Raw genomic sequence first — 23,829 nt, forward strand, 5'->3', positions numbered from 1 at the left:
TGCTTTAGGACGCCTCTCCAACCTTCTATCTTCCTCCTCCTTCGCTTTCTGCAACCAACCGTAACACTTGAAAGTGAAGATGCCTGCAGTGGCACTCTCAAAATTGAAAATTTGTTCTTTAATTTGGATCGTTAAACAAGCGCTGAACAATGACACTGGGTCAGAAGTTTAGATGCTTGAATATGAATATGGGCTTGTTAATATGAAAACGTCTGTTTTATGAGGCTATAAAGGGGGGCTGCAGCAGGGAACAGTGTCCTGACTTACATAGAGAAGTAATGGGTTTAGACAAACTCTTACTCTATGGTGCTCACTGCATCCCTGGAGGAATTCTGAGGTAAACTCTCAAAGAGGTTTTTAACTACAACATTTTCCTCACCCTTATTCTAATAATTGCATAGTTCCCTTTGTTTCCCAGGATACATTTTGACAAACCCAGTGCGGGGTCAGAAGCTTGTCATCTATAGTTCATGAGGAATACACATCAGCTGTGGCTGGAGAGAGCGTTTGGCATTTGTGGACTGAGAGGTTTTGGAGTCGGTTAAAAAAAAAAAAGAAGAGATTTTTACATCTCTAATGAATTTTCCTTTTGTAATTGTTGTCAGTCCGGAGTGTTTAAGCAACAAAACCTGACTTTTACCACTGATGATGAAGTAAATTGTAGCTCAGCATTTGTAAATTACTGATGTTAATTGTCAACAACTAGCAAATTGAACTTGTTTATTATTTGTATAATAATTGATATTACCGCTGAAAACCAGGAAAAATGAAATGTATGTTAACATTCCTCTTAGTTTTTCAAGGATGTGGATGTGTGCAGCAGGAAAGCCTGGTGTGACTTGATGCCTAAGGAGTGGGTGCCTCACCCTGATCAGATAAGAGTAATGGAAGCGAATGAAAAGACCCCTGTCCCTGATGGCCACAGCAAAATGGATGTGCTCCCTGAGGTGTACCTCTGGTATCATCCACGCCTGTGGACACAGATTTATTGCCCATTAAAAAGCTACACTGAAATGTACCTCTTAAAATGGTGTGTTTATCCTGTTGAGAAGTCGTTGTAGGAATGAAATGAGACAAGCGTGAGCACCGACAGACTGGAGCTGACTCAGTGTGACAATATGCTGTGAGCCAAGTTCAAATAAGGTTTAATGCCATAAAAACCTAAATTGATCTTTACAATTTCATTTTAACAAAAGTAACCCCCTATGAAATCAAATATTCCAAAATGAACATTTGTACTTACACTATACACACAGCAGTGCTCTTATTCGTATTTTACAGGGGAAACCATTTAAACAAGATTAAGCTAGCAAGAAATCAAAATACAATCTGCAAGGATTACAAAAATGGAAATCAAAGCAATCTATAACTAGAAGCAATAAATATGACATCTATCTACATGATATCTCTGAACAAACACCAAAAATAAGGACCAGTATATTCATTAATATATTTCTCTGGAAAAAAATTAGAATAAATTGACATCATTTACTCTGAAGCCATAATTAAACACGTTTAGTTTTAGAGTTACACGATAATACACAGCATTTTCACAAAGGAGTAGAACTAAAACATCAACATAGATCAACTCGGATTTCGGTATTTCCTTATCATACACCTCTCCACATGTGTGACGTGACGGGATCATTTACAGCAGATGGTGAAAGACATGAGATACAGCATACAAAGGAACTGACAGAAATAACTGCCATGTGATTAGTCAATAGCACATGCCCTAGCCTAAAACCCCTGGATATGTGCTAACAACGCAGCTTATGGCATTTAATGTGCTGATGGTTTTCAACAACACCTTTTTAGAAATGTTTTTGTGATTGCTAAGTCAAAACACATTACACCATTTATTATGAGACTGGATGTTATCCACTTTTACACAAGTTATTCGTTTTAAGCCTGCTGTACAACTGGGAAATGTCTGACATTTTCAAACTTAGTAGTCCCACTTCTCATTAAAATTCCAGATGGATTCTGTACTTTTACCTTTTTTTTTTTTTTTTTTACTTTTGCTTTTGGTTCCTCCACTCTTGGTCTTAGGTAAATGAAATTTCCCAGGCTAATTAAAGCCTATTAAAGACAGGTAATGTCAGGGCTTGTGGCAGGACCATGACAAAGTGCTGATAATTGTCTGCCAGACTCACTAAATCCACCTGTCCTGCAATTATCGCTCCCACCCCCCCACCTCTCCTGACACATTAATCCACTGCGGGCGTCACGCGGCAGGCTGATGCCTCAAAGTGCATCCTGCAAACACAGATGTTGGATTTCAGGCTGGTTTAGCATACACATGCCTTATGATGATTGTAGCAGAAAACCAACACATTTTAAGGAGCAAACAAGGCAGCAGCCAGGTTATACATGGACGGGTACCTACATATTTATGTGTAATAATTTACGATCATGCTATCAGGCTGCTTTTGGATTTGATTTGTTGGATCAATTTATTACGTCTTGGGCACTTACAATTGGGTTCAATGAATCAATTCACGTTATTTCAGTCCCTACAAGAGACAGATAACAGATAAAAGATAGGTTGTAAGGCCATATTAATTATTCAGAGCTACTTGAAAAAATACCCATTAATCACACTAATCTGAAATAATAGAGGCTGTCTTGCCTGTGTTCTGTTAACAGGTACAAATGGATGTTAGCTCCACTTTGAAGACAATGAACAGACCATTTTGACTAATCAGTCAAAATGTAGTGACGTTTCAAATGGGGAATATCAAATTTATGCCCTGTTGAATAACAATTCAAATGTTTTGGTATAGTAATTATTAAAATGATTCAAAGTCTTGTCATATTTCTTCCCATAACTGACTGTTTAAATGAGGTGAAGAAATTGTTTGATAATGCTAGCATCAATGCAGCACTGGCAGAGAAGCCAGCTATACACCTCCAACTGAGAGGCTGCTTGCCTACGGTCTAGCCTCGAAGAAAACATCTGGATGACGTACTAATTATTCCTGTGGTTTACAGAGAACATGTGCTGCTGTGATGGGAAGGAGTCACTCAGGGTTGGAAGCTAGCTCTGAATCCCAAGTCAACCCCTAAAACCAAGTCCCTGGACACCTAACTATCTGAAGTGTTAGAGTTGTGTGTTTGTGCAGTACATACAAAAGTTTTGTAATAATGCGCCAAATCCCTGCGGTTTGTGTCCCATTTTAAGTTGCACCTCATGCAACATATCTCAGGTATTTAGGTATTTGGGGACAAGGAGCTTAGAAGTTGACATTTACATTATTGGAAGATAAAACAAAAAGTTGATGCATACTAATAACTGCTAGGTCATCCTGTGGAGGAGTATGGTGTGTCACTATGGTAGTTGTAGTCGGGGCATACCTTCTGCACCAGTTTATAGTCTACACTGTAAAAGGCTATATAGATGCATATGACTTTGAAGGGTTTCGAGCACAGCCAGGACACGTGGCTCTGCGTCTGCTCCTGATAGCACACCTTGGACGGGTCGAAGCCGCACAGGGCAGTCTTCTTGTTGCGGTCCGTCTTCTCATACTCAATGCGACAGTTGAATGATTTGGTGTCTTTGGTCTCCAGCGTGGACTGCTGGGCGATCTCAAACTCCACCACCTTGGAGGGCGGCACCAGGCTGACAGACACGTTCCCCAGACCCGTGGAGTTGTGGCGGAAGTAAACGCTAAAAGTGCCATTCCCGTGGTCCACAATCTTCCCTGTGATCAGCAGGTTGAGTTTGACAGTCTTGATGTTGGAGTGGAAATCCCCCCACCCGAACATCTTTTTGAACTTGCCAGTCTTCACGATGGGCCTGCGTTTAGTTCTGGCCTGTGCACCCTGAACATCTGTCTGGTTAGATAACCAGTCCCAAAAGTCCTCCATGTTCTGTAAATATGTTATTTCCCTCATGTTGCTCTTGAACCCAGGGGAGCCCCTGGCAAACAAACGCAGGGGGTTGAGGATCCGTGGACTGGCCCCCGTGGGAGAAATCCTCTGTTCATTACTGTCTCCCCACTCAATGAGCTCTGTGGCCCCTCCGTGCACCTTCCTGCATGTGACCTTCAGAGAAAACAGAGCACAGGTAGACAGAAAAAGAACATTAAGTCAGACAAAACATGTTGTGGTCTTTGCACTTACAAAGATTGGAAGTTTGTTTGGACTTTTCACAAATCCACAGATACACAGACTGCGTATCTGCGTACAGGCTGTAATACATTTGATGTTTCCAGTTTGTTCAGAAATAGTCTGAAAGGCTCAGTGTCGTTTACGGAGAGTGATACCTTTCACAGACAATACATCTGGCACAAAATACCATTAAATGCAGCAAATCACAGCACTGTTCACGCTGGCTGACTGACAATTTATTTGTGGTGATTACACTGTGAAGATTCCACAGCAACAGTTCAGCACTAAAGAGGGTGAGGTAAAAAAAACACCGTGAACATAGAACACCAGTTGTCAAACAACTAAAAAGATTAAAGATTTACTTTCGAAAATTTAAAGCTTTACAAAAAGTTCTTCAAACAGATGCTGGACTTCAAACAGATTGCTGAGGGAGTGCTCAGTCTTTGAAAATGTGACATTTTATTGAAAATACATGGAGTTCAGGACAGCCACTTGATTCCCTGGCACAATAAAATTTATTAAAGGAATCAAGTGCCTTCCTGAACTTGCTCTACCTTAGAAAAAGTAGTTGAAATAAAATTCTCTACCGACAAGCAAAGATTGCCAACTTTCATTATATGCACTGTCTCTCAGTGAGACCCATGTCCGCTAAATCCTGGACGCAGGAAGATATGACATTGAGTGATTATTCACTTAATTCAGTAATTGCAAAAACAGCATTCAGCTGTTCAATAAAATAGCTACTTGTGAATAAATAGCTATTACTGATATGATAAAGAACAAAAATACAATGTTTGACAAATACGTATATCTACAGATCATTAAAAATAATGTAACATTGGTTCCTCCCCGAACCAAAAAAATGTAAGAATTGTTATGTTGTCACTGGAGTCAAAGCAATATTTCAACCTTAGGAGAAATATGCATATCACTTTCTTGATGAGGGTTAGAAGGGAAGATCAATAGCACTCATGTCTATGTTAATGTAGCTGAAGCCAGCAGACACTTAGCTTAGCATAAAGGCTGGAGAGAGCAGGATTTGCAGGGCTTAGTCTAAAGTTAAAAAATTTCCTTGCAGCATTAAGCTCACAAATGTACATGTTATCTTTGGACAGAGCCGGGCCAGCACTCCCATTGTTTCAAGTCTTTATGCTATGCTAAGCTAACAGCCAGCTGGCTTCTGGCAACAAAGCATATTTCCCAAAACGCCAAACTACTCCTGTCAACTCAAATCTTAATATTCCTTTTTACAATCTTCACAACTTTTCACACACATTCAAAACATTTTCAACGTTCAACATTTAGATGGCAGTTGGACCACGGCACCTACACAATGAGCTTCACTTGTCCGTTTTGCCGGCTCTTTAATAATCGACACAACTTTAACAACTTTCCATTTAAACCAGACGACTTGCCACCATGCTGTCTATACAGATGACCTTTTGTTTTAAACGTTGGTGGACAACATCCTTCGATTCGTAATATTAAAGATGCTTTTGTGCGTGTGAGGTGGCTGAGGATGCCTGTGCAGTACAGTGTGAATGGCATTGACAGGTCATGTATTTCACAGCAACCAGGATGAAAGAGAAAGAAGGTGTAGTAGGTGAAACACAGAGTAACTTTAGTTAAAACAATCATTGCATTCATGACCCTAAACTGTTTGTAGTTGTAGTTCTGGTGGTTATCTGCACCGAATGGCATCAAATGTAATTGTGTAAACATACATACAGATGTAGTTAAATTGCATAAACTGAAACTACTTCTTAAAACTAGTAACCACAGATAAGTTGAGAAAACAAGACATTTGTACTGAAGTGTAAAGGAAGCTTTTCGGATGCACTGATGAACTCCCACAGAGCTCATATTTGCATAAAGTTTCTAATATTTTAAGTCAACTTGTCAGATTACATGACAATGAAAATCCCCTGAACTAAACATGTGAGCTGGTCTCAGATCAGTAATGCTATTCTTATAAAGTGTATGTGCATATGAACTTTAGCTTATAATGGTTCCCAACAATAAAATCGGCTTCTACAGTAGTGTGCTAAAGTATGTGCTAAGTGCTAATCCAGAGGCAGCAATGAACTATGATCCCTGCTTGTGCCTCAAAGCCTTTTAGCTTCAGGAGCGATTCCTGGTCCACTTCAGATAAAGCTTTAATAATTCACGGAAATAAGCTTAGCTAGTTTTATTAGTAATTAGTAGTGCCGGCTTTCCCCAGGCCCGGTTGTAGGGATCACTGAGAGAAGCAGATGTTGAAAGCACCGAGCAGAGGCTGTTTGAATTCTCACTGAGCTGCTGTGCACTACTTCCAGACTAATTATAATTTTGCTGTAAGCCTAACTGAGGCCCATGTGTACAAAGCTAACAAACCAGGTCTGTCTGCCACAGTTTGTTTTGTTATATTCCCACTTATAAACCTCAGAGCTTTTTTTTACTACGCCACTCATGTCCGAGAGAGTAGTAACACCTAAATATAGTAAGCAGAATTTAATGGCTATCTGCATATGTAATGTGGAATCAATGCGTCTCCCACGGACAGTGAGCCTGGCTGATCTATTAGCCCTCACAATGCTTAAACAAGACAGTCGCTCCCTGTAAACATGGATGAATGAGGCAACGCAGTAATAATGTCCCTCTGTGTAGCTCATCACATCCACAGTCATTTAATCAACCAGTTCCAGTGTCAGTATTCCCCACCGATACTGCCACTTAGTAATACCTTGTGTGAGCTCAGCTGTTAATTTGATTAGACTATAACAACATCACAATAACAGGCAATGCTGAACATAAAATCTGCGGCACTATGGGCTCCCAACAGGAACATTTCTATACTGCTGTGAACAAGGGAGACATGGCACTCGTCTTCCCTCCAGCCCGAGCTGTTATATCCGTTTCACATTGGGTGTCATGCTGCGCAGCTTCAGAGGTGAAACTGAATTTTGTCTTTCAGTGTAAATCTCAGGTGAGCTTTGTATAGGGTGATTATAATGGAAATGAGAAAGGAGTTTAAGTATGATGAGCAACTGGGGAAATTGCTGTGACAACAAGGGGATCAGCAGAGGGATATCTAATACTTAAATGCCCTGAGAGAGATGAAGCACTGGGAACTTGAAAGCTTGCGCTGACACGCAGGCTTTGGTTTCTTTCTTTCTCGCTGTCTCCCTGCACAAATGTAGCACCTACACACACGAACACACTTCCTTCATTTAGGCGGAAGTGGTGTCTCTTAAAAACAGACTAAAGGAATCCGAGTTTTTTTATATAACAAGACGCTTTGGGAAAAAAAAAGGAGGCAAGGTCTGATGAAGGAGAATCTACAAAAGCTTAATTAAGATTTCTTAATCGGTGCTGCTGTGCTAGAGGCATTTCAGGGCGACTTGAAACAAGACATTATTATGATAATAACTGCAGACTTATGGAGCTGAAAACACCAGACCTCATTTCAGCAGCAAAAGGGAAAGTGCTGCGGATATGTCTGTGTGGTTTCGCTTCTTCCTTTTCCTGTAAGTCCTAAACAAAAACACAGAGATGTGCATGAACCTTACACCCCCCAGCACAGATGTTACAGTTATATTCCCCTGCTGTCAGTGGTAGAACTGCCTTATTAAAGAGTGTGCTTAGTGATACAGCAGTAAGCATAAACATGGGTGAATTATAATTGCTGTTAGTAATTTTAATGGCACCTCTACCAGTATGAACAAAAATTATGACACAGGATTTAATTTTTTCTGCTGTAGCTGCTTATAGCTGATACTTCCTGCTAATATTCAGTACTGTTAAATGTCGTGTCTAAAATACATACAGTATTTCCTCCTTGACTCAGCTCATAGATCTCTCCCATTGACTATACCATACATCTTGCACTCAATAATCATCATCAGTTTGCAATCTATAACTGTAATTTATACCTCTGTAACCTCAGGAGCAAAGGCCATGCATCGCATTGTTAGATTTGTGAACACTTCTGCATTTTTTTCCTCTATTAGGGGGATTGTTGAGGCAAATGTATAATTAATGAAGTAGTTATGATTTTAGACCTGAGGTTACCTGATTCTAAAAGATACTTTCTGAAAGCAAATATAGTGGACTATTGGTCAGATGAGGAATTCTAAACTAAAGTTCAATCTATTGTTATTTTTACTTGTTATACTTATTTTGTTTAAGGGAAGCTGACCCACCTAACGCATTCAATTTAATTTGAAATATTAACCTCCTAGGACCTGGCGTCCACATATGTGGACCTCACATTTTGGGTTCTCTAGACCACAATACTAACTTTTTCTCAACAAGGGCCTGGTGACCACATATGAGGATATTATACTGCCACTCAGTAATCGAAATTTAAAACTAATGTCCTCATATGTGGACATCATTTTTCTCAGGTCCCAATCAGAATAAAGATCAAAGAGAAATTAAAAATGCACGCCATGCAAGAGTTCGGGTCCTAGGAGGTTAAATTAATTTGGAAAAAAAGTAAAAAAAAAAAAAAAGAAAAGAGAAGAGAAGAGAAAAACCTTGATTAATAAATAACAGTGTGCAATAACACTGGTTGTTATGTAGTGTTTTGGTCCAGCATTGGAATTGTCAATATTATCAGGCCACATTTACTGATCTATACCGTCTGAGCGCGGGGCCGATGTTATCTGCCAGTTTCAGCTTATCACAGATTTAACAGTATGAGAATATGTCATCTGATCGTCGGTCACAAAAACTTTCAGTAAGAAAAAGCCAAAACTATGTCTGAAGTCATTTAGAAACAGTGTCAGCGTTACATTGTTTGTCCTCCAGAGAGCACAGGAAAGTTTATTTGAATTTTTGAACTGTAAAATAACCACATTTAAAGGCTCCATATCTGAAATTCTTGTTTTTCTTATTCATTCAAGTAAAAAAAATTATATTGGCCACTCTATCATTGTCAAATATTTGTATCAATATTAGTCTACAAAAATAGTGTCTACACTGTATACCATGAATACAGTATACAAAATATAATACAAACTAGTTGTTTAGGCGTCGTGGGTAAATTATCGATTTTGTTGATTTCTGAGGTAAGAAAGACTTAAATACAACCCCTGAAGCAAAAAGACGTTCAGAAAGGAGCCTGCAAATGTTAATGCATGGCTACTTTTTATTTTATGAACTATAAAATTAAAGTGTATGTGTGGCATGTGCAAACATTTGGGCATTCTTCTACCTTTAAAACACTCAGAACTTCCTTAACTCGTTAGGCCTTCATTGACTCAGTAGGACTTGTAAGGCAGGTCATGAATTGTCATTAGGAATCTTCAGCTGATGATAAATTCATTGACTTTTCAAACTTTGTGGTAACTTAACGACCAATGGGCTCCTCTAAGAAACCGAGTGACGATCTGAAAATGAAGCCAACTGATGCTACAAAGCGTGAGAGGATATAAAAAGATATCAAAGTGCTTCGAGCTTGAAATTTTCCACTGTGCGAAATGTCATTAAGAAATTTTAGGGTACTGTGGAGATCAAGACAAAATCTGGAAGACCAAGAAAACTTTAAGATAAAACTGCACATCAGCTGGGCAGAGTGGCAAAGAAAAACCTTCATATGACTGCGAGGGAGCTACAGGAAGGTTCAGCTGACAGGGCTGATGGTGCACCGTTTCTCTGTGCAGCGCTGATGCACAAACAGAGGGAATCCTGACCTACTACCTCATCACAAACATCAACATCTGAAGTCTGCAAAGCAACATCTGGATATACCAGAGTCTTGGGAAACAAGAATTAAGTTAAATATCTGTTTGTAGAAAAACAAGATGAAAAGAAGACCTTGCCAACTTGAGGTGGAAATATTCTGCTGTGGGGTTGCGTGGCACAGGAAACATTGCACGGAAAGGAAGTGAAACAACAGGACAATGATCCAAAGCAAACCTCAAAATCCACCATCAACTACTTTAAGAAACATAAGCCGAGGCTTTTTCAACGGCCCTCTCAGTCCCTCGACCTGAACGTTGTTGAAAATCTGTTGGTGGATCTTAAACCATGCTGTGAGAGCAAAGAAGCCTAAAAATATCTCAGAACTTTAAGTGATGTGCAGGAAGAGCAGGTAAAAATCCCTAAATCAAGAACAGAGAGATTGTCAGTTGTTACAAAAAGCATTCACAAGCTGTGATATCTGCAAGAGGCCATTACCAAGTACTAAGTAGGGTGCCAAGACTTTTGCAGATGCCATCATTTTTTATTTCTAAAGTTCGTTTAATAACAGGGAACAGTGCATTGACATTTGAAGATGTCTATTTGTAATATCTTGCTGTGGGAGTTGTATTAACTTCTTTTAACTTCAAAAATCAACAAAATGTGGACTTTACCCAGGGAAGTCCACACTTTTGCACACAGCCGTGTATGTCAAAGCTGGGAAAACTTCAGGGTTTGGAAAGTTCGTCTTCCACAAGATCCGTTCAAGAACACTCACTAGTCTATCTGCCACTGACAAGCAGTTCCTTCTTATATCATCGCACTTGAGTCAGAGTTGGGTAAAATACCTTTACATCTCCGGCCTTTTATCTTATTTCACTTACAATTATCCCTCTAGATCTTTTTGTCACATTCTTATACATGTGCCAAAAGTGCATTCACAGCTGATTAAAACTCTCCGTCTGTGGACCTTGGTTGTGCGATTAACTGCAAAATATTGTTACTGCAGAAGGGCTTCCTTTACTTTTTTAAGTGTTTTCACAAGCTACCTTGAAGGAAACCTCTTAATGTTGGATGAAATTTGACTGAAGGTTTTACAGTGAGGTATTAAATTGTATTGGCTGCATGTTTCTCCTTTAAAACACTACTCTCTTGTTTCATGAGCATGTTTGTATTTCTTGTGTTTCTACAGTATGTGTTTGTGTGAAACTGATCATATTTACTTTTTAAAATTTTCAACATTTTTACTGTCGTCTCTGCACAAATGCATTGTGATCGTTTATCATTTCTAAATGCTCCATCTTTGCGACACATGTACTATATATTTGATTGAATGGCGTGTAAATCAATACTTAACCAGAGGTTATAGTGGAACTTAAATACTGACAGTGGCCTGAGCAGCAGCGAGCCACACACTGAGTCAGGATGAATCAGCCTCAACATTCATCTGTAATGAGCATTATGGAGCTGGCTGTCTGCTTGTCCCGTGGGTAGACATATCTTTTAGAGGCCTGACATAAAGGTAATTGCCACAGTGACCAGAACTAGCCTCTAGAAAGTTATTAAGAAGCCAGTGACATCTGGCTTCTGGATCATCTGAAGAGATGCCGTTAAAATGCATTTGCAGCGAGCAGCCGGCGACATTGTGCTCAGCCATGATGGGTTCTGGGCCGCAGGCAGGGCTACAGTACTGTTTTGATGGCGACGATGGAATCTGATTTGGTTTCTCTAAAACGATCGGAGTTGACTTGTGGGGGCCCCCCCACCTACGATCTGTTTCTTTCTCTCTCTTTTCTGGTTCTGTGCGAGAGCCTCTGCATCATCTTCATTACCAACTTCCTTGTATGTGTGAGCTAAAATAATTTGTTTTTCAGCTTTCCATACTTGGTTTTTTTCCAGCACATAAGGTTGGGATATGCGTCTGGGGAAAATTGGTTTCAGGCATCTTTCTCACAATAAACAAAATGGGCAATTAACCTGCTCATCAGTGCAAGCAGAGCAGTTCCAATGATGCACTCCACTGTTCTTCATGGATTTATCTGTGCAAATTGACCTCACTTTGGTGGTGCAATTCATTTCTCTGCTAATTTTCTGTGTCTGAAGCTTCATTAACTTGATGCGCTTCTACGTAGTAAAAATCTGGACTTCCCACGGAAATGACACCGGCTTCACCACCGCCTTCCCCGGCACCATTGCAACACAACACCTGCTATATTAGAGCTGCTCAGCCGGTGCTGCTAGCATTAGGCCGCAGATTGTTGCAGAGCTGGATTGACTGCAGCTTCTTGCTTTCAAGCATCTAACATGACAAGCCGCTCCACTCACATTAAAACCATTCTCACCCTGCAATCCCCTGCCCCGCGTCCTTCCCCAGCCATCCACCTGATGTTACAGGGCATATCATTTGTAATGATTCACACCCAGAGCCGGTTCCAGGAGAGAAGGCCCTGGAGGCGCATAGGCAGCACAGAGCGAGAGTCTACACGCTGCTGAAGAATAGATTGGTGCTCTGATCGCTGGAACAGCTTCACGCTCCAGAGCCATCACTTTTAATCAGAGGCTGTCCAGGGAAACACATGGCAGGCACTTCAGCACTGTGGTGGATCGCAACAGCAAATCCACACAAGGGGCACCACCAATCACAGAAGGCTATGGTTAGGGTGTGTGTGTGCATATAGCATATCTACTCCCCTCCAGTATAATCCTTTAGGCCATTACCCCCTGACCTCTGTGAGAATGAGACAGGCTACAGCGTCTAATATCTTAACACTCCTGCTCAAGATCCCATATTGAATTTGTGGCTTAATTCATCATCTACATACTTGAGAATATTTCTGGTGGACATTGAGAGCAGATCATTGGAGCCTACAATGAGTGTAATGTATTTCTTTTCTTACTTACTACATGTTTTAATGCAACCTCCAAAGGCCTAAAAGCTCCTGTCACCACCTCCCTAAATTTACACCAGACCAGACTCTGACTGCCTGAGTGTTGATGGAGACAGGAGAGGAGATGACATGCTTAAGAAAACAGGATGCTGATGATTTCATTAGTATAATCCCAGGAGCATCAACAGTTCTCTATATCCACACTACATTGCTGCATCAACTTTGGTGTTTGAGCACACACTGAATAATAATAGTGCAAATTTGGTCTCTTGCTTCACATTAAATATGCACTGGAAACTGCAAAATTATTTAATGGTAAGACAAAAGCACAATGCACGTGACTGTGAAAATTATGAAACGATGTTCTGTGGTTGCTTTTCTCATGTTGTTCAATGATGAGAACCAGATTTTCCTACAGCAACACAACAGTACAGGGATCCCGCCACTTAGGAAACGTAACGTGAACCTTCACGCTCCCTGAGCTGTGTAATGTTTGTTACTATCTAATGCAAGCATAAAAATTAAACAGGCATATGGAAATATGTTGTGTAAATTAAAAGCAGATCCTTCAGCTTTACTTTAAGTCCAGCTATTTAGTGTTTTACAAACAACAAATGCTTCATAACACAGTACAACGTAAGGACATTTTTAAATGTAAGAAATTATTGATTTCTTTCGGCAATATTACCTGGTGATGAGTTGTACATCGAGTGACATCAAGTATTCATCTTACAGTTGTGTCCTTCAGACGCTGTATCTCTACCACTTGTAGTGCTGTTGATCTGATGCTGTCCCTGACCTCTGACCTCTCACATGGAGAAATATAGAGAGACTCACTGTCCACTCAAGCCTAGATTCTTCTGACTCAACAAATCAAATTTGCTCCTATTGAGCTCTTAAAGTTCTAATAGTATCTTAATGTGTATTAGACGAGGATGAACCTGTTTTTGCACACATGTTGTGGCAAAATATTATCTGACTGCTCATGATGTCACTCGAGGCTGCTCGCATGTCATGATTAGCATAAATTATAACACAGAACATAACCCTCCTGTGGCTAGCATAAATCATATGATGTGAGTCATTAGTCATGTTTATACTGTCAGTGTTTTTCTGTTCTTGCTCAGTCACACAAGCTCCTGTTTTCTTCTGCTCCCAACAACTGACACTGACTGACACGACAGCTCACCTGACCTTTTTTGCACTTTGACGGACTTTTCTTTTTGTCCGTGTTTGTATGGGTTTCATATGAAGCATTTGGTAACATTAGAGCATTTCCCTACAGGAAGCAATACACTAAACCACCAACCAATTGTGCACAATTGGCTCTCCTGTAGTGTGGAAGCTGCCAACACCGTGCTTCAGTGTTTCCTAATTATAACACAGTTAGCTCTGACCTTGCTGACACACTTTGTTTGGATTCTTATGAGTGGCAGAATCTCATGTTAGAGCATTCAAGAGCATTCAAACAATCACATCGATGTAGTGGCCTGGGCAGCAACTAGTTTAAAGTCACCTGCAAGGCTTCATGTAATCTGTATTATTTATGTTTTATTCTGTTGATCAGGAATAAATGACAGTGGTGAACAGAAATCTGTTGGACTCCAAATTTCCATCAGTGCAAAGCAGGTGACAGAAATGCAATCTTTCAAGGAAACCACTCCATCTCTCATTAAACCAACTACAACTGACATAGAACTGTGCTGGAAGCTGATGCAGCAAACCAGTGTCATTATCACACAACACGGCACGGCTGTTTTTGTGTTATTGCTTCAGTATTGAAGCCAGATTGCCCCACTTCACTGTCAGGCAGCGGGAAGTGAAAGGTGATTGTAGTATTTCTTTAAACAGTAATTGCTACAAGCTCTTGAGTGTGTTTTGTCATGTTTATCTCCAAAAATGAATAAAAACATCAACTTGTTTTCCCTTTATTGTGGTAAAAGGATTTTTGAAGGCGGAAATCCAAATAAGAGTTTTTATCGGAGCTGCCAATAGTCACGCTGCTGAACTGCAGCATCTTTAAATTAAATTCTAAATGGGACCACTCATATGTTCCCAAGGTGTTTCCCCTATAGTTCACGTATCAGGATAAAATAAGCCTCTAAAACAGCATCTAGCCCATGGGACTCTACTGTCAGCTTATTACTGAACAGTAATGAAGTTACATGGGCGTATTCAAATCCTTTAATTAAGCAAAAGTAAAATACTACACATTAAAAAACACTTCTTGGTGAGTTTATGCCTCACAACTGCCCCTGTACATTTTCTTTACTAAAATTTATTATTAGCTCACTATTACAGGCTGATGGACATGTAAGCAGCATTTTAGGGAGCTGATTAACTGTTAGCTATGTGTTCTGTTGGGTAGTTTGATCTATAGCCATGCATCTAATTTTTATAATTCCAATTATTATTATAATTTTATATTTTTTATATAGGTATATGTAAATGTAAGTACATTCCACAGCTGTTTGCAGCTGTTTAATGTAAGGAAGGCCACAATATCTCTTTAACTGCTGCAGAAATTCTAGGATGCAATAGACCTGTAAATCAAGAATTTATTTAGACACATCAGTAACGCTGAGAAAAAAATAAATTACATAAATCACAAGATGAAGAAAGAATTTTTGTGATTATTTCCCGTTTATCCAAATCCTCTCCTTGCATGAAAATCTACCAAAATCTGAATTGTATTGCTGCGTTAACGTTGTCGCAATTTAAAAGAATGTGTCTCTTGACAGTTTGTGAATTAACAGCAGGAGATGACTGATATTTTATTTTACACCCACACTGCCGGCATGGCCATGGAGGTGAAAGTGGGAAGTTAGTGAACGTGGCTCGGTGTGGGAAATTTAAATGCAGCGATGATGTCAGGTGTTCAAAAAGTGTTAACAAAGATCCCACCAGGAGAGAGGAAGCAGAGCGGGTGGAGGCTCTGGGACGAGAGCCTCCAGGTAATCTGGATACTTGTGTTATCTCAGCACCTGCCACATGTGACAGCAGCAAAGCCCTGAACACTTCACTTTTAGGCAGGCGTTACCTTTCAACGCATCATCAGTTTCATAATCCCCTTACATGGTCAAAGCGCCATCTCTTGTGCTGGCTCCTGACACCTGCAGCGCACCTCCGAATGTCTGATAGCAGGGATTCAGGAGGATAATACCACAAAGCGCGTTGGACTCAGTGTAATTATCATTCTCTTGACTAATTTCTAACACCTTCTACTTTGTACAACAATGGCATATGTGCGTGTAAAACTCCACAGATAATACTTGAAGAGGAACGGCATGTTATTCTTAAATTAATACTTTATGGTTCTGGTTTTAGTTTTTTTCTTTCATTCCAGGACGACATAATTTAAATGTTTCTCTCACTGAGATTTTCTTTTTCCTGTATTGACAACCTATTGTCAATTTTTATGTTTTCGCCTCCTCAAATCCATGCTGAAAACGTTACGGGTTTTTTATTCAAAAATGTTTTTGCTTGATTTGCTCAAACATACGTCCACTGAATTTGACAGAGCAAATGTTTCTGTTCTGAAAGCAGATTGCGCCGCGGCTGATTTCACAGAAACAGCTCCCTTTGAAGAAGAAACAAGAGTTGGAAAGACGTTGCTTCCTTTTTCTCTGAGTAGCTCTGAAGACAGGTACTTCACAAGAAATATACAAAGACAGAGCGGAGCTGACAGTGCTTTGTTAGGGCTGAAAATGACAAGCTGAAAAGAGAGGCCTCAAAGCCCGGAGGCAGAGGAGGAAATGCAAAACTGAGAATAATCAGAAAGGAGATTTATTGTACTTATTCTAAAGCTGTCACACCTTGCCTTTTACAGGAAAGCAAGGCTGTTTTAATTAAAGAGGTCAATCATTCTCCTGCTCTCTGACATGTAGTGTGATTGCCTTCTCCAAGAACCAACCAGGTGGTAATTAAGAACTTTATATGTCAGAGTGTTTGGGAAATATGAAAGTGTTCAAAGGCAGAAACTTTGCTGCTGTGCCTGCTGGAGTGGTGGTTTTGTGTGATTACGGAGCTTATTATGAGTTTGGTAGTTCAAACATAAATGGAGAGCTCACGGCTGTGACAGCAACAAGACAACTATTGCAATATTTGATTGAATAAAAGAAAACGTGACACCACAATTCCTCAGGCGATATTCTATCATCCACGCACAATTTAGACAAAATACCTGCCAGTTTATGAGCTGATGTCCACATTATGTTTTGTTGCAGCGCAGCAGTAAAGAGCAATGCAGACAGTAAAGGAGCTGCTAAACATCGAGGTTGTGCATCAGAGAGTGCTGGATGTTTCTGACCCTGCAGAGCGGTAATGACAATGCTATAAGGTAGCCGAGCCTCTAGATCTAACAGCGCCTCGGGCTGCACATCGCCCATAAAAATTCATAGCAGTGGACCAAGATCAGGAGACTCAACATCATATTAAACATAATGTTCCCTGCACCGCAGCCACCAGAGTGGGTGCGACGTCTTCTGAGAGAGCTGCTCAGCTCTCCACTCCATTCTCAACAGTTCACATCACAAGAGAAGCTTGGGGAAAGTAATCATGCTGTTCATAACTGCTCGACTTAAATCATTAATGCTCCATCCAGCCGACGGATTAGGGTTATTGTCGATGCAAAGGGCAATTGTGTCACACCTATCAATCATTAGGAGCTTCTTTCTCTTCATTTCAGGACCTTTACCATGGATTTATTGCCAGTATGTACACAATTATGATCGATGATAAGAAAAGGAACAGGTTCCAGGGCTCAATACAGTCAACACCACCTGTAGTAGCTGCAAGTTACAATTGAGGGATTTAACCCGAAGAAACAACAACCTTTCCTTCAGAGGTCTGAGACAACACACAGGCGGAGGACTTCAAATGCCACAGACAGTATTGTTTATGAGGGATTATCTAGTCAAGCCTTCTGGCTCGAAAGATTGTGACCCCAATACGAGCCCAGATACACATCAGCACCATGTAAGCTCCAAAATGATTCCTGGAAGGCAGCACATGCATACAAGGCCCCTTCACTCTGTCAATCCATGTTTAATCACTTCCACAGAAATTTCCACTGGTCTGCCTGACATTTTCTCTCATATTTTTCTCCCTCCCTGCCCAATTTCTCTGGTGGGTTTTTGAAGACTTAAGTTCCACTCTTTTTCTCCCCCCTCTCTTTCTTACAAGGCAAATCCTGGGCGAGGTTGATGTGAAGACCAGGCAGAGCAGGGATGTGAAGAATATAAACACAATTTTTTTTTATTGTCCAGAGGAAAAGGGAGGGTGCAGGGGGTTGGGCGGTGGGGTCTGTAAAAGAGACGAGGACCTTATCACAGCCCAGCAGCTCTGTAATTCGCCGCCATGATAAAGTGGCAGCGCGGAAAACCTTACAAGGCTGGCACAATCCAAAGACGGATTAGGTTTTTCTGACATAAGCTTCCTGAAAAACTAATCAATCAGCCCATGCAGTATTATCAGAAGCGTGAGATTAAAGCGCTGCTCCTAATCCCCCCACTGTACATTTTATTACACTTCCCAGTGTTAGTTGCCTTTAAATACACAATAAATAAATAATAAAACCAAACCTAATTGAGCATGGGGAAGGGGAAAAGGGTTAAAGAGCCCTTAGAGAGGGAATTTATGTAGAATTTGTGTTTTGTTATTAAGACAGGGATAAAACTGTTGTCCTTGCCAGAGCCCTTTTTGACTTTGAATAGAGCCTCACTGTCTCACTCCAGCACTGCAGCAGACAAAACGCAAGCGGGAAAAAAAAAAATCCTCTGCCGGAACTTTACAACAATTTTAGCAGCTAAAAATGAAGCAATTCAAATTCACATTCAAACTCTCTTGTTCTAAGTATTTTCACTGATGGATGTCGAGATAAATTATGAAGTAACTAGATTTTAATAAATAAATAAATAACTTTTGAAATTAATGCCACATCCTTTGAGGAATGACTTGTAATCCCTTAAATCAGCGCACATCAAAGTTGCAGAGATGAAATGCAAGCATGTAGCGGATCCCGAGGACGAGACACGTTCAGCTTACTCGTAGCCAGCTAAGCTTTGTCTCTTTAATGCGTCACACCCTTCTGTCAGGATGCTTGCTCCTTCCTTTTCACAGTCCGACCCTGGACGGCGTTTACAGTAACAGGGAAGGTAGCTATACTTTTAATACCGAGCCCGTTGGCATGGGCCACGTAGACGTTTTGTCGTGACATAATATTACCAAAGAGCTCTTACCCCGACTATAGGATACAAAGGTGTAATAGACTTTGTCAGCGTCTTCTCACACTTAATCCCAACCAGCGTTTGAAAAACCCACTTTCACTGCATGCAATCTGTGGAACTGAGGCAGGGCAGGACAGGCAGAGAGCAGGGCTCTCAAGTCATCTACATTGTTCTGCTGTCATTGCACAGAGGATAACTGCAGCAGATGTCATGAGGAAGAATGGATTCTCCCAGGATGGCTTTGACCCTCTTATTTGTCCCTGGGGTATGGCACAGATGTTGGGGCCAGGGTTACATTTTCACCATTTGATTCATGCTCCGGGTGTCTTCTGTATGAGTGTGGATAAAGACGCAAGAGGGAGAAATGTGTTTGTGTTTTGGTTTCTTATTTTGGACAGTTGCTCCAGACACTGAAGCTCTGATTAAAACAAGAAATCAAAGCTATCCAGCTGGTTCAGCGGTCTGAGGTGGATCCTGTGATGCCAAATGATTCCCCCGGTTGAAATCTGGCCTTGAAACTTTGTCCCACGTCATCCTCAAGCATCCTTCCAGTGCCTCTTAAACTATCCTATGAAACAGACATACTAAGAAAAAACAAAGATTGTTTGAGCTCAAGGAGTTTTGGTGCGTATATTTCATGCTTTCACTGAGCGTCAGCCTGGTATTTAAGCATTCTTTACCCCAGGAAAGGTGGAGGAATATTGATAAGGGCCAATATGTCCCCAGTCAGACAGTGGTGGGTCTACTGGGAGGGAAGCCACTGAGGCATATGAAGAGAGCCTCTCCAGGGAGGCAGCCTGTCCCTCTCTCTCTCTCTCTCTCTCTCTCTCTCTCTCTCTCTCTGGAGGCAGAGCTCCCAATAGGCACAAGGCTGATTACAACAGCAGCCAGAGCAGACAGCAGTTTGCCGCTTCATCTGCACAGTTCAAGGCTATCTTTAAAGAAACCCTCTTTGAGGACAGCACAGATGTGAAGAACCTCCTCAGTCACATGGCATTTTCTCTTCAGGTCTGATCACGGCATGAGCCCGTAAAGCAAGGATGATCGTGATCAAACCCCCACTGGTTTCAACTAGAGGACAACATGAGCAGCTGCTGGAAAAAAAAAAAAAAAAAACGAAAACTTTATATTTCCCTAAACCTCATGATCTTTCTTTGGCCAGCTTATTCCCGCAATAAAAACAGAATTAGACTGCAGGAAGATTATGCCCAAAAGCTTACGACAATCAGTCTCTGGTCAATCCTAAATAATTTCTCATGTATTCACACGGACTTATGATTTCATCACATTGTATAAGTTATAAAGGAGGAAGCGCGCAGGCCTTGAAAACCTGTGAGTGCTGCAATTTTCACCTATTATTCTCAGTTGTCATTTTCATTTTATTTCATTTATATATTTAATTTTTTATACTCTGGCCTCAATTTTGGTATGGTACCAACACCTCACAGGTGCCAGGGTTCAACACAGAGGTTAATCTGGTTCACGAATGGAAGCAAAATAAATTACAATGATCCTTAACTACATATATGCCTGTGTTACAGCTGAATAGAGAAGGGCGTATATTGCTGGTTTTGTTGCGCCATAAGTGACGGGCGCAAGACACCAAGTCCAGCCTGTAAAAGATTTAAAAAAAAACACTACTGTGGAAATAAACTATAAACCTTTCAAGCTGCCACATCAGTAAATCCTGCTTTTTATCCAGTATAGTAAATTGATTGATTTAACCACATTAACTCAAGTTCTCAATTAAGATATACTGCAGAAATGTCAATTATAAATTATAATAATGCTCATTAACTAGGAATGTAACGTAAATGTGATTTACATTGTACAAAAACACATATTTCTTTTCTATATCTGAATGAGAAAGCTGAACATCCTGAGAAAAGAAACAAAACAGCCAAATAGGAATAATAAGAAAAATCCAGATGCTATTAAGGAAATTAACTGCATACTGTATAAAAGAATATATATATTGTGGCTGTTGACAAAGCTAGAACCTACTCTGAAAAATGAAATGAAAAATGTTGTGTTTGTTTCTACATTATTTGAAAAAGGCTCCAGAAATTATACACATCAGCCTAATTGTGGAGGTGCTGAGGAAAGCTGTGTTTTAGAAAGAATTCAGGTCCATTAAGATAAACAGTATTGCACTGAATACTCTGCAAGTTCAGATCATTTAAAAGCAATATGCTTACCCTGCTGTGAAACAGAGACAAGAGTACTAACAAATTTGCTGCTGATGACTGCGTCAACTAAAATTACATGCCAGGAATGTTTTTTTTTTTTTATTATTGTCCTTTGTTATGATGTGGTGATTGATAAAATCTGCTGTTGCATGAAAGCCTCCTGAACGCCTTTAGGCACACTTGTCCATGTTTTATCAGCTACCATTCAGTCATCTCAAGCCTCACCTGGTGCAGGAGGAAAAGAAACAGGAGCGTTTGCAGAGCACTCATCTTCAATGACTTCTCGACTTATTCAAGATGAGCGGCGCTTACACCCTCTCTGGAAGATTTGGGGAGAGGCAGACGCACATGTCGCTGAAACATCGCTGTGATCACCTGCGAGAAAGATTCACGATGTTAAATCACATTCAAAAAAAAAAAAACTAAAAAAAAAAAACCCGTGGTTAAATTTTGGAAGGGCTGCAAAGACGGGAGATTTAAATCTTATCGTATGAAAAATTGATGAACTTTTTCTTACCGTTTCGCAAAGGCAATACCTCACTTAGTTGAGTAAGGAGACTGGAATGAGCATTGTTCAATCCACTTTCGGCAAAGAGTCCTAAAATCCTCTCAAAACGCCTCCGCCTCTCAGGATGCTGAGTGAATTCTCCCTGAGCAGCTGGGACTCTTGGCTCAGTTGAAACAACACTCCTCTAAGTTGCGAATCAAAACCAAACCGAGATAAACTGTGGGCTTTATTTCCCCTTACTCACTCCGGAGTAAATGTTTTTAATAAGATGTCGACGCACGCGGCAAAGTGCAGCCAAGTGAGCCTGTATCCTGGTGACAGGACTGCAGCCGGTCAGACAGCTGTCCGCTCGCTGTGCGCTCTCTTCAGCTCTACTTCAGTGCGCAAAATCCTCCGCTGTGCGTCTGAAGACTCCAAGGTCGGCGCGCATCCGTGCAGAGAGTCAGACCTGAAGATCTACCTCTGAAGTCTTACTCTCTCCATCTTGAAGACAAGTAAGAGCCTCGATGTCACTGTTATCAGGTTTTGTTCAGCAACACGTCCACATGTTTAACCCTTTAAAGGTTTCGACGTGTAGCCTACAACTAGTTTTCACTGTGTTTTTTTTTTTTCGCAAGGCGATGAATAGATGAGCGAGCCTCCAAGTCCAGTCACATGAAGGGAAATGTAACCACGGCTGCTCTGCACCTTGTGACATGTTCTTAAAAGTCTGTACAATATATAAAAAAAACTTTGAAGCAACACTTTTTAATATTTGAATTTATGCATTAGTGACTTCCAGCTTGCAAACACGGTCACGTTGGCAGGGCTGTTTGAAACACGCAAGTAAAAACACAGTGGTGAGTAGTATTTATTCATCTGAGAACCGGCTGACACAGCAGTCTTGACCACACAGTGCAGACGGCTAAAAGGTCAAACGCTGACTATGGCTGTACAAAGGCAACAGGACTTTCTACTGTGGACAAGACATGTTGTTGATGGATCCACGTGACTTTGGCACCACCATGTGGTTACAGTCAAAAGTGTCACAATACAGAGAAGACAGGGCAGATACAGTTGGTGTAGCAGAGATACAAAATTTCAGTGATGAAACGTTCAAATATGTATCTATATAAACAACAATCTGATTTTATATTTAAATGCATTTAAATATCCATTCAAATCTATGATCAAATAGACAATAAGATGACAAATGATATGCTCATGAGATGAGTCTGTAATAGTTAAAAAGAGATACAGACCAAACTTCTTTTAAACCAAATTTTGGAATTGGCCTATCGGTATCAGCATGTCAAGTTTCAGTCTACTATAAGTTATTTCAGACAAATGGGGCGTGCGATATGAAGGCTGTCTTCCCAAGATTGGTATTTACTGCAGGAACATATCCTAAAGTCAGCCAGTCCTGAGAGGATGTATTAAAAGTAGAATGTCTTGGGGGAAAGGGGGTGTTCATTTTTGGAGTAGCCCTTTGTAAATTAATAGATAATAGTGTTGATCTCACCTGATAGAGAAGAAGGGCCAGCCCACTTTCTGGTAAAGACACAGTGATGGGTGCCATGTAGATCGTTACTGATAAATCGTAAAGCTGGGGTGATGGACTGCATCCAGATGTTTGAGGTTGGAAATGGGAACATGTCTATAAATAACATCTCCATAATCCAATACAGAGAGAAAGGTCGCCTCCACAACCCTTCTCCCGCTCCACGGTGGGAGACAGGACATGTTCCTAAACAGAAAGCCAAGTGGCATCCTTAATTTGTTACTCGAGTTGTCTATGTGAGTTTTAATTATTTGCCAATCCAGATGTTTAAAGCTTCAGTTTATAGGCTATCCTGCAGTTTAAACAGATGTATTTACATCATGCTGCGAATGTCTGTAAAGAGTAATCAGTGTGAACTTTCTCTTTAAGTTTGACAGAAGTATGTCAATGATGCATCACAGGCCAAGTATAAATGTGAAACAATGAAACACAAAAGAAGAGCTCAGGACAAAGTGTGGCTGAGTTAACCTCTGAGCCAGGATCAGTTTCTTTCTTTTCTCTGCCACAAGCAACACTTTACTGTTTAGCATTAACACACTACAATGTAGCTGTAAGTGTTTATCAATGTATTTGTTAACTCCTCCTATGGGGAAAAGTAACTGGATGCCAGTTTATAAAATGATAATGAATGACAATATAGTAAAAGACGACATATTTATGCACTGCTATTAATGCTTAATAGGAGGACTTAAAGTAAAGT

General features: G+C 40.5%; 1 protein-coding gene across 1 annotated transcript; it reads right to left on the bottom strand.

Moving 5' to 3' along the window:
* Positions 1-1,128: 1,128 nt before the first annotated feature.
* Positions 1,129-22,170, bottom strand: nxph2a (neurexophilin 2a). Its single transcript, XM_023424843.2, has 3 exons — positions 21,599-22,170; positions 21,307-21,456; positions 1,129-4,047 (listed from the first exon to the last, which is right to left on the bottom strand). The coding sequence occupies exons 2-3, from the start codon at positions 21,349-21,351 to the stop codon at positions 3,304-3,306; spliced, it is 789 nt and encodes a 262-aa protein (XP_023280611.1). The 5' UTR covers positions 21,352-21,456; positions 21,599-22,170; the 3' UTR covers positions 1,129-3,303.
* Positions 22,171-23,829: the final 1,659 nt, after the last annotated feature.

Source organism: Seriola lalandi, unplaced genomic scaffold (assembly GCF_002814215.2).
Source record: "Seriola lalandi dorsalis isolate HSWRI2012SDOR001 ecotype SW California unplaced genomic scaffold, Sedor1 jcf7180002054758, whole genome shotgun sequence".
NCBI classification, from domain to species: domain Eukaryota; kingdom Metazoa; phylum Chordata; class Actinopteri; order Carangiformes; family Carangidae; genus Seriola; species Seriola lalandi.